The sequence below is a fragment of the Arachis ipaensis genome, chromosome B3 (assembly GCF_059453495.1).
Source record: "Arachis ipaensis isolate K30076 ecotype BB chromosome B3, ASM5945349v1, whole genome shotgun sequence".
NCBI lineage: Eukaryota > Viridiplantae > Streptophyta > Magnoliopsida > Fabales > Fabaceae > Arachis > Arachis ipaensis.
The window spans coordinates 11,081,964-11,093,958 of NC_142438.1; the positions used below are offsets into that span (position 1 = coordinate 11,081,964).

Here is an 11,995-nt window from a genome sequence, read left to right on the forward strand (position 1 = left end):
GTCATAGTTGCCCTGATGCTAGGTGACGCGACCGCGTGCTCCATGCGGACGCATCGCAGTGACGAAAATTCAGCGTGTTTGAATTCGCAACCAGCGAATTCTGGGCTGTTTCTGACCCAGTTCTCGGCCCAAAAAATACAGATTAGAGGCTATAAAGTAGAGAGAATACATCCATTCATAAAACAGGCTTTCACATTCACAATTTTAGGAGTATATGTAGTTTTTAGAGAGAGAGGTTCTCTCCTCTCTCTTAGGATTAGGATTTAGGACTTCTCTTAGTTTTAGGAGTGACTCTCAATCCCAGGTTCAATGTTCTTTTACTTTATATTTATCTCTTACTTTTAGATACTTTAATGCTTATATTAGTTATGTTGCCTATTTGGCTTATGCTATATTCATGTTATGATTTTCTTAATTAATATTATTTGAGGTATTTCAGACTTAAGATTGCTTTGCTTTATTTATATTAATGCTTTTAATTTAATTTAGATATTTTCCCTTTTGGCTTTGGTTAAATAATTGGTGACTCTTGAGTTATCAAACTCATTGTTGATTGAAAATTGGAATTCTTCAAGAATTAATTTAAGTTCCAATAACTCTAACTTTTCCCAAGGAAAGACTAGGATCTGAGGAATAAAAATTAATTCATCCACTTAACTTACCTTCATAGTTAGAGGTTAACAAAGTGGGAGAAAAATCCAATTCTCATTACAATTGATAAGGATAACCAGGATAGGACTTCCAGTTCTTCATACCTTGCCAAGAGATTATTATTAATTTATTTTACTTGTCATTTAAATATACCTGTGCCCATTGCCCAAACTCCAAAACCCCAATTTACAAACTCATAACCAATAATAAGAACATACCTCCCTGCAGTTCCTTGAGAAGACGACCCGAGGTCTAAATACTTCGGTTATCAATTTTAAAAGGGGTTTGTTACTTGTGACAACCAAAACGTTTGTATGAAAGGACTTTTGAAGGTTTAGAAACTATACTTGCAACGATGATTTATCCGCAAATTTCTAGACCACGCAAAAGTTCTCTCATCAATGGGGGGAAAACAAAAGCCTTTAATGTGATTACCATAAAGGTTTTGGCCACAAAACACAAGACTATTTTGACTTGAAAGATGCAATGGAACAAGCCATCTGGGAAGAAAAGCTAGTTGAGTTCTCGAAATTCATCTGAGAACTAAGGAGGAGAGAGAGAGAAAGAACGCTTCGAGGAAGATCGAAGCTGAATTGTGAAGCTGAGGCAAGGTACCTCCAAGAACCCAGACACTAGTCCAACTGTGGTGGTGAATGTAGTGGTTGGAAGGGATGCCCCACCTAAGTTGAAGTCAGCGGTCAGGAAAGATGCCATGGTGTTAGCCATGTCTTCGGGAAGCTCTAAGGTCCATTTTGGAGAACTCCCTGAGATATCATTCGGCCCGGGAGACCGTTGGTGCTACGACCTTCCCGAGGACCTGCCAATGGTAATCACGGCAAAGATTGGGACTGGCTTGGTCAAATGGATCTTAGCGGATATAGGGATGGATTCGAACATCATGTTCCAGAACGTGTTCGATGCCTTGGGACTCAAGGAGAACGACCTCAAAGACCACCGTCACGGGGTCATAGGATTGGGAGACAACTACATCAAGCTTGATGGGCCCGTTACCCTTCCGATCTGTGTGGGTTCTAGGGCAAGCCAGAAGTTGACAATGGCTGAGTTTGTGGTCCTGAGGGATTCTGGGAGGAAGGACCATTAACGAGCTGTCGGCTATCATTTGCACGAAGTTCCTTACAATGAAATTTGTGGCAGACAATGGATCTGTGGGATTGATCTTGGAAGATTTAGAAATGGTGGTTGTTTGTGACAACACCAGCCTAACACTCAAGAAGAAATCAAAGGAGTCAGCTGGAGTGTTCTTGGCGGACTTGGATGCCAGGGTTGACGAGAAACCGAGGCCTCAACCAGAAGAAGACCTGGAGAAATTCCGAGTGAGGGATATGGAGAATAAGTTTACGTTCGTAAACCGAAACCAACCGTATGAGTTAAAGGAACCCCTGATGGAATTTATCAAAGCAAACAGAGACCTCTTCGCCTAAACTCCAGCCGACATGCCGCGGATAGACCCTGACTTCATGTCACACTGCCTGGCTGTGAAGCTGGAGACCTATCCGGTCTTGTAGTAAAGAAGGAAAATGTCATCGAAAAGAGCTGACGAGGTAGCCAGACAAATGACTAGCTTGTTGGAAGTTGGCTTTATCGGGAAGCTCGCCTACTCCACATGACTTTCAAATGTGGTGCTTGTCAGAAAGGAAAATGGGAAGTGGAGGATGTATATTGATTACTCAGATCTCAATAAGGCGTGTCCCAAGGATTCTTTTTTCCTCCCCAACATTGATGCCCTGGTAGATGTGGCAGCGGGATACAGATTTTTGAGCTTTATGGATGCATATTCGGGATACAATCAGATCTCTATGCACCGGCCTGACGAAGACAAAACGGCGTTTATAATGCCAGTAGGGACCTACTGTTACAAGGTCATGCCCAGGGATGGATTTACTCAGCACCTAGTGGGGGCAATTGCCCCCAGTGAATTTGAAAAAATTAATTAGTAGTTCTTAGTGAATATCTAATTTTCCCCCACCATCCAATTCATTTTGACCCCATTCCCCACCTTCCAAATCTCTAACGGGCTAACCCCCTTCTTCTTCTTCTCCCCTTTTTAAATTTTGTTCCTCTGCTCCAGCCTCCAACCTCCGCTTCCAGACTCCAGCCCTCCAGAGTTACTCTCGTCTGCCGCCACTCGCCCAGTCCGACAGTTTCTCTGTCGCTATCCCGTTAACCCTTTCTCCCGCGTCGGCTCCGTCGGTTTCTCCTTGCATCACCGCATGCCCGCGTCTGGTTCTGATGCTGTGTTCCTTTAGCGTCTGGTGAGGTCTTCTTTCTCAGTCTTCACAGCTTCAAGCCTTCAATCCTCGTCTGGTTCTGTCTTTCCGTTCCTTCGGCGTCTGGATCTGGTTCTATCTTCAGCAGTTCAGGGTGCGGGGTGTCGCTGGTTCTGCCGCTGGGTGCCTGGGTCTTGGGTGCCGCTGGTTCTACCGTTAGGTACTGCTTATGATTTGTGTGGTTCTGCCGCTGCGCACCTGCGTTCCTCTTCTCAGTCTTCTGAATTTGTACCTGCTCCTCTTCTACTGCTTATGATTTGGTTAGGTCTTAGCCTCTTAGATGGTATTTGTGTTGGTTTTCTAAGCCTCTTGGTCATAATTCATATAGTTAGTTCACTTAGTTGCTTCATTCAGTTTTTATTCTCATTTGTTGCATTGTTATTAATTTGATATAGTTCATTAATTCATTCAATTTGATATAGTTCATTAATTTGTTCTGATGTAATTGTGTTCTGATAGAGTTCTAATGTAAATTGTAATTGTTTGTTACTTTGTTAATTAGCAATTGTGTTCTGATGGAATTCTAATGGTGTTCTGAGGTAATTGTGTTCTGATGGAGAAATATTTTATACTGAATTTATATTTTATTAATTTATCAATTTTGTTATTTTGTGAATTTTGTTATTAATGGAATTCAAGTTAATTTTGTTATTTTATTAATTGATGTAATTTTGTTCTGATGTAATTTGTATTTGTTACTTTATTAATTGATCAATTTTGTATGATCTCAGTATTTGAAATAAACACACATGAATAAAATAAGAAAAACGAAAGCACAAACACGATATTGGTAAACTATGTCTAGGCTTAGGCTTAAACAAACTGCAAATTTTAGGCAAAAACCAAGCAGACACGAATCCAAAAAATCTATTCATATTTTGTGTTGGTTTTTCGCACCTGCTACTTCATCTTTCCATTCTTATAACATGTTTGTTTTCGTGGTATTCCTTCATCACCAAATTCATCTCTTCCTACTTCAAATTGTATTTATAATTTTATACTGAACTTCTCAATTTGTATAGAATTGTGAATTAATTTAGGTTTATAATTTTCTTCTATTAGTAATGGAAAAATATTTCAAAAGAACTTCATCATTGGAGATTGGATCCCAAAATAATTCATCGATTTCTTCTAACAAGAGGAGGTTTTTAGAATTCGAAGTAAAAAGTCTCATAGCAGATCCAGGACAACGACCAAAGATTTCAAGTTATCATCCGAATGACAGAGACAAAGTTAGATGTGCATATTTGCAAAAAATTCCTTGTCAACCAAGGACTCATGATTTTCCACAAACTGCTTGTGGTTCTTCTTTTCGAAGATTTAATCCTAATTGGTTTGATGACTATGGCAATTGGTTAGAGTATAGTATATCAAAGATGCTATTTTTTGTCTTTGTTGTTATCTTATGAAACCTGAGACTGAAGGTGGTGATGCTTTTGTAATCAATGGCTTTTCAAATTGGAAAAAAAAAAGAGAGATTACAAACTCATGTTGGGATTCATGATAGTGCTCATAATCAAGCTTGGAGAAAATGTGAAGCACTTATGAAACCAAAACAACACATTAGTACTACTATTAAAAAACAATCTGAGCAAGCTAAAAAGAATTATCAAATTCATTTGACAGCCACAATTGATTGTATTAGATTTCTTTTGCGACAAGGATTGGCCTTTCGTGATAATGATGAGACAGATGATTCTGTTAATCAAGGAAATTTTTTGAAATTTCTAAACTTTCTTGCACAACATAATGAAGAAATTGATCGTGCTTTCAAAAATGCTCGTGGGAATCTTAAACTAAGAGCTCCCTCAATTCAAAAAGATATTGTAAGAGCTGCTGCAAGTGAAACGACAAAAGTTATTGTTAATGGTCTTGGGGATGAATTGTTTGCTGTTTTGGTTGATGAAGCCCGTGACATTTCTATTAAGGAGCAAATGTCAGTTTGTTTAAGGTATGTGAATAAAGAAGGGAAAGTTAGGGAGCATTTTCTTGGTCTTGTTCATGTTTCTAATACTAATGCTTTATCTCTAAAATTAGCATTGGAGTCATTATTAGAAACATATAATTTAAGTTTATCAAGAGTACGTGGCCAAGGATATGATGGTGCCAGTAATATGCAAGGAGAATTTAATGGTTTGAAAACTTTGATATTGAAAGAAAATTCTTATGCTTTTTATGTACATTGCTTTGCTCAACAACTTCAGTTAGCTCTTGTAACGGTTGCAAAGAAACAAGTTGAAATTGCTTTGCTTTTTAATTTGTTAACCAATTTGTGCAATGTTGTTGGAGCTTCGTGTAAACGAAGAGATATGCTTCGTGATAGTCAGATGACTAAGACCATTGAAGCATTACAAAGTGGAGAAATTGCTAGTGGACGTGGTTTGAATCAAGAAATAGCTTTGAAAAGAGCTGGAGATACTAGATGGGATTCACACTATGGAACTATACTTAGATTAATTTCTTTGTTTCCTTCCGTGGTCAATGTTCTTGAATATGTTGAGGAAGATGGAAATAATTCAGAACAAAGAGCTGAAGCATGTCATTTATTGAATGTCATTCAATCCTTTGAATTCATTTTCAACTTGCACTTGATGAAAAATATCTTGGGAGTTACTAATGAATTATCTCAAGCATTACAAAGGAATGATCAAGACATTGTAAATGCTATGGCATTGGTTAAAGTGTTTAAGCAACGGTTGCAAACTATAAGAGATGATGGTTGGTCTCTTTTACTTGACGAAGTCTCATTATTTTGTGACAAATATAATATTACTGTTCCAAAAATGGATGATATATTTGTGTCACAAGGAAGATCAAGACGCAAAGCTCAAAAGATCTCAAATTTGCATCATTTTCAAGTTGAGATATTCTATCAAGTAGTTGATAGACAACTTCAAGAACTCAAGAATCGTTTTACAGAGGTGAATACTGAATTACTTCTTTGTATAGCTTGTCTGAATTCAAGACACTCATTTCTTGCGTTTGATAAGGAGAAGTTAATCCAGTTAGCTCAATTCTATCCAATATCCATTAGAATTTTCTTCTACTCAACTTTTGGCACTTGATAGTCAACTTGAGAACTTTATACTAGATGTACGTTCTGATGATCAATTCTCAAACTTAAATGGGATTGGTGCTCTTTCTCAGAAATTGGTTGAGACTCGAAAACATATTGTTTATCCGTTAGTGTTTCTTCTTTTGAAGTTAGCTTTAGTTTTGCCTGTAGCAACTGCATCAGTTGAAAGAACTTTTTTCTGCTATGAACATCATAAAGAGTCGGCTTCACAACCATATGGGAGATGAATTTTTAAATGATTGTTTAGTGACATACATAGAAAGAGAGACATTTGATTGTATTGACAATGAAAAGATTATTCAATCTTTTCAAAATATGAAACCCAGAATAATGGAATTTTAAATTATTTATTATTTAAATTATTATTTTATTATTTTAATTTGTTAGTTAAATAATTTGAGAAATTTTATAATACTATAGTATAATTATATAAATTATTATTATACTATATATATTTTCCCCTACTGATAAAATTTTTTGGATCCGTCACTGGTCATGCCATTTGGGATGAAGAACATGGGAGCGACCTACCAGAGATTGATGAATAAAGTCTTCAAGGACCACATTGGTAAGTCGGTAGAGGTTTACGTAGATGACATACTTGTGAAGATGGGTGAGCTGGGTAGCTTAGTAACCGACTTGAGGTTAAACCCCTGAAATGCGCGTTTGTCATGGAAGTGGAAAAATTTCTTGGATTCATGATCATGCAAAAGAGGGTAAAGGCCAACCCGGATAAGTGTGAGTGGTTCTCCGCATGACAAGCCCGAGATGTGTGAAGGACGTACAAAGACTGGCGGGAGACTCACGACCCTATTGTGCTTCATCGACGTGTCAGCAGCCAGGGGGCTCCCTTTCTTCAACCTGATGAAGAAAGGGATGGCCTTCGAGTGGACCCCAGCATGTGAAGAAGCTTTTAATCACTTTAAAAAAAATCTTGTCGGAGCCACCTTCTCGGTAAGCCAAAAGAAGGGGAGACCTTGTATCTGTACCTTGCGGTGACAGAAGAGGCCATGGCGGCTGCTCTGGTCCGGAAGGAGGACAAGCTACAACAACCTGTGTACTTCGTAAGCAAAGTGCTCCAAGGAGCGGAGTTGAGATACACCAAGCTAGAAAAATTAGCGGATGCCTTGTAAATCTCCTCTCAAAGGTTAAGGCAATGCTTTCATGGACACTCGATCACACTCAGAACCGACTAGGTGATCCGACAGATTCTGCAGAAGTCTGACCTGGCGGGGCGAATGATGACTTAGGCAATAGAGCTGTCCCAGTTCAATATTCAGTATGAATCCCGACACGCGATCAAAGCACACGATGGAAACTCCATGTTAATGGAGCTAATAAGAAGAGAGGTTGTTAAGTACGCAGTAGTACAGGGATAGCTATACAAGAAAATGCTCAACCAACCCTTACTAAAGTGCTTACGACCCGACCAGATGGTGTATGTCCTAGGTGAAGTGCATGAAGGATGTTATGGCCACCACATTGGGGACAAAGCTTTGGCTCGAAAGCTCGTTAGAGCCAGTTACTGGCCTCCATGATGACAGACGTTCGCGAGTTCGTCAAGAGGTGCAAGAAATGCCAAGAAAATGCAAATTTCCATAAAGCACCGGCAGAAGAGCTAAGCTCAATCCTGGTCTCCCGGCCTTTCTCCCAATGGGGAGTTGAACTCCTGGTGTTGCAACGTAATGATATCGGCCCACCGACTCCTAGAGAAGGCAAGCTCTCGCCTAATTGGGAAGGAGCTTACAGGGTAAAAGAAGTGCATGGAAAGGGTGCTTACAAGTTAGAGCGATTAGACAGAAAGGAGGTCTCGAGGACATGGAATGTGGCGAACCTTAGAAGGTTTTACTCCTGAAGGCTGGACGACCTCCCGGCCAATTGGTTATCCTTTGCCTTCGCTTACTTTTACTTTCATCTACTTTGTCATTTCTTTCTTTAATTTAATTTGTTTCACCAGAACACTTGTTTCATTATACATTGTTAAAAAGGGGGTACTCTTTCCCCTTGTCCTCAGAGTGAGACGACGACAAAGGGTTTTAACGAGGCCCATTATTGAAAAGTGATTGCGTGTTGATATCAATTTATTTTTACTTTGATTTGTTCATGCATGTTATCAAGATACAAGGATGGTTTCCCGGGACTGATCACCCTGAAAACCATAATGCAACAACATGCGGATATCCATTGAATTATAAGTTGCTGGCCAAGCGAGATATGAAACATATGAAAAGCAACCAAAATAATGCGAAGATTCTAAGAGTTTAAATCGTTAAAATAGTAGTACAAAAGGGCATCGCATCGGCCCAACCACAACAAAGTATTGTTCATAATTACATATCAAGGGCATCATATCGGGCCGATAAGGAAAACAGTTCGAAAAGAAAAAGTTCAAACGAAATTACGAGTGTCAAACTACATCATTTTCTCGGGATGTCAATAATTTTGCCATCTTGGACCATCTTGGATCATCAACCCGTGAGTGGAACAAAACCACCGTGGCACCATCCTCACCACAGACGGAACAAACCACCGTCTCCACAATATTTATATCTCATTTAACAAGTTTTTATCGGAAAATGATTCAATACTATTCATTATATCCACCCCAACATATGCAAAGCCTTTAAAGTAGTTATCAGACTTCAAACGAAAGTTACAGGGGGATACAAACTCGCCAGAAAAGCTTAACGATTCAAAACAACATTTTCAGTAAAAAGTAAAAACAACAAATGGTGCGTACACAGGCTTCGTACGTACGCACGGAACCTATCTCGGTTCCTTAAGGGTGCGTGAATGGTGTGTATGCAGGCATCATACATACGCACAAAAGTGTAATGATGCGTACGCAACATAGATACGTACGCAGGAAACCTGGTTCGGCCACTAATTCTGCAGAATCTGCATAATTTAATTTTAACCACCAGTTTTCAAACACCCATAACTTTTTCTACAAAAATTATTTTTCCTCCATTCTTTGACGGTCTTAAATTATATATTCCTAGTTTAATTTCAAGATAAACTTCATTCATTTTCAAGTTCTGAGCGCTAAATTATAACCCTCCAAAATTGACCAAAAATCTGCGAGTGCAGAATTTTTTACACCACCAAGGCAAAACCCCACATTTCAAAAACCAATTTTTTAGCAACCATTCTTAACCAAAAGCAAGCCTAAACCATAACCATTCATTTTATTTTTAACTCTATCTAATTCTATATTCACTAATTCGCTAAACATCAATCTTTATCTCAAAGTTATATAATTTTTCATTCAAAACCCAAAAATCAACAATTCTCATCATTAAACATTCCACTCTCATCAAGTTTAGGCTATAATCCTCGTCAATATCATTATCAATAATAGACAACATACAACTCAACAATAATCCATCTTCATTCTCACACTCCAAACCAAACAACAATATTCACCCCACATTCAATTATATATATTGTTGTGTTGTGGTATGATTGTGGAAATTGGAGTTATATATATATATATATATCAAGTATTAGAAATTCACTCACTTAAGGTTTCTGGTCATTTTCATTCAAATCAATAATCATTTAATACTACATATTCATACTAAACCATTATCATCAATAATTATCAATTCAATCATATCTTAAGTCAACAAGCCTAGGTCTTTACATAGCATTATATAGTGATTATCCAAAGCAAAACCCGTACCTTAATTGACGGCGGTTCCAACCTCATGGGTCCTTTCTCTCCAACAAATTCAAGCATCAATATACAAGCTTTACTCAACATCAAGTTATCAACCAACCCAAGCACTTAAACAACTCTATTTAATATAATTACATCCAAATTTTACATTGTTCATACTAGGATTTTCACACAAATTAAGAAAACATAGAGAGAGAGTTTTCTTATTTTATTCCATATGAACATGGGTCAAAATTCCATCAGAAATTGAGCTTGAATTTCCTCTAAAATATAAAAATCACAATTTTCAACACCCACATACCCAAAATATAAAAACCGAGAAAAATGAAGAAATGGGATTAAGTTCTCACAATTATACCCTGCAAAAATTATATAGAGGGGGAATTGAGAGGAACGCGTAGTCACAAACGGATCGTCGATCGAAGCTCCAGTTTGTGAAAAAAGTGGATTCGAAGTTCAAGTTGAATAGTATTTTAGTTTGTGGTTTTTCTCTTTTCTCTTTTTTCAATCTCGACCCCTCTCTCACTTTGGATGAATGAATGAAAACAAGAATGGAGTCACTTTTCTCACTCAATAAGCAAAGGGTATTTTTGTCCTTTTGTCTATTGGCTCTACCTAGAGCCAAATTTTAAAGATAAGTGTTTCTGTTTGTATTCTAAATTTTTTTGGTTATTTTTATATTTTTATTTTTCTCATACGCAATACCAGATAGACTTAAGCATATACAATTCATTACGACGCTCATACACACGTTCTTCTATGATTAATTATATTTTCGCGCTCCAATTTATTTTCTTAACTCAAGTTTTATATGTAAATTTTTAAATTATGATATTTAAATTTTTAACTCAAAACAAACAATTTAAACCCTCTTATCTCAATTTTAATTATATAATTAACTACTTAATATTTTTTCGGGTCATATTTTCAATGAGACATATTAGATAATGTAAACCCCGCTAAAATTGATAAATAATTAGTCAATAATTCAAATTTTAATTAGGAAAATTAAATATGCAAAACTAATATCAAAATAGGATAGAGCTCGCCAAAACGAGAATTTTGATACTAATTTCGGATGTAAACCCCGCTAAAATCGATAAATAATTAGTCAATAATTCGAATTTTAATTAGAAAAATTAAATATGTGAAACTAATATCAAAATAGGATAGAACTCGCCAATACGAGAATTTTGATACTAATTTCGAAAAAATTTAGCCCAAAATCAGACCGAAAGAACCAAACCGGTTGAATTGGGGCCCAAACCGGACCATGACTTAAAAGAGGGACAGAAGCTCTTCTTCCCCATTTCAGCATCAACAGTGCTGAAAACAGATTGGGGAGAGGAGGAGATCCCTAACCCTCATCCAAGCTTCAAACCACCGTATCTTCCTCGTTTGAGCTCCGATCGCCGCACTGTTTGCGGCCACGCATCCAGTGCATCGAGCTCTACCTTTCTATCCGAACAATTTCACTGGTAAGCCTTATATTTGATTCAGAATCTCTATTCCCCTTTCTTTGGTGAAATTAAAATTCTATAGTGAAATCTTGTCCAATTTTGTGTTTTAGGTTCAAGTTAGCTTCCGGAACTTATGGGCTCAAGCTATGGAGCATATGGGTATGGTAAGAACACCTTAACCCTAGCTCAATCTTGTATTTATAATGGAAAAAGTGAAATTGGAACATGTATATGAATTAGGTGTAGATTAAGTGGGTATATATGCATTGGAATTGAATTGGGAGTATTTGAAGGCTTGTTGGTGATCAAAGCTTGGTTTAGGGCTGTTTTAATTGAGCTTGGAGGGGCTGTGTTTTGTGTTGTGAGGCTGCCTTGGGTGAAACTAAGTGATCGGTCAAGGTATAGTTTAAGTTTCGCACGTCTAATATTTACGGTGTTGTGAAAACTTAGGTTAGAGGAACCATAGGATAAGTTGAATTGTTAATTGCATTTAATGAGTATTTTTGTAATGTTGTTGGAATAAATTGTTGATGAACATATAATGGAATTATGAGGTTATTAATTTTATACTCTTGGACTTGCTTATGATGGTTAAAGGTAACTTGAAGTGGTTGTTGATGAGTTGGGAATGGAGAGGTTAGCAATATGCATGTTTTATACGTAAGGAATTATGAATATGGTGAAAATGAGGTTTGGAAGTGTTTGGGTAAAAAGTGATTTTGGGTGAATTTTGAAGGTCCATAATTTTCTACTCAAATTTTGGATTGAGTTGTGATTTGTTGCAAATAAAAGATGGTTTTAAAGAGCTTTTGATTGATATCAATTTTGTGAAAAATGG

General features: G+C 37.3%; 1 protein-coding gene across 1 annotated transcript; it reads left to right on the forward strand.

Annotated features, from left to right (window-relative positions):
• The first annotated feature begins 1,790 nt into the window (after nt 1-1,790).
• LOC107632477 (uncharacterized) lies at nt 1,791-6,242 on the forward strand. Its single transcript, XM_016336154.1, has 4 exons — nt 1,791-2,032; nt 2,944-3,099; nt 4,585-5,943; nt 6,008-6,242. The coding sequence occupies exons 1-4, from the start codon at nt 1,791-1,793 to the stop codon at nt 6,240-6,242; spliced, it is 1,992 nt and encodes a 663-aa protein (XP_016191640.1).
• Nucleotides 6,243-11,995: the final 5,753 nt, after the last annotated feature.

What these genes read in the sequence shown, in the direction of transcription:
- LOC107632477 (XM_016336154.1), top strand. Translation starts at nt 1,791, where the DNA reads ATGAAATTTGTGGCAGACAATGGATCTGTGGGATTGATCTTGGAAGAT. An exon ending in TTCGTAAACCGAAACCAACC is followed by an intron (nt 2,033 to 2,943) that starts GTATGAGTTAAA and finishes CTTCTTTCTCAG; the next exon opens with TCTTCACAGCTTCAAGCCTT. An exon ending in GCCGCTGGTTCTACCGTTAG is followed by an intron (nt 3,100 to 4,584) that starts GTACTGCTTATG and finishes TGATTGTATTAG; the next exon opens with ATTTCTTTTGCGACAAGGAT.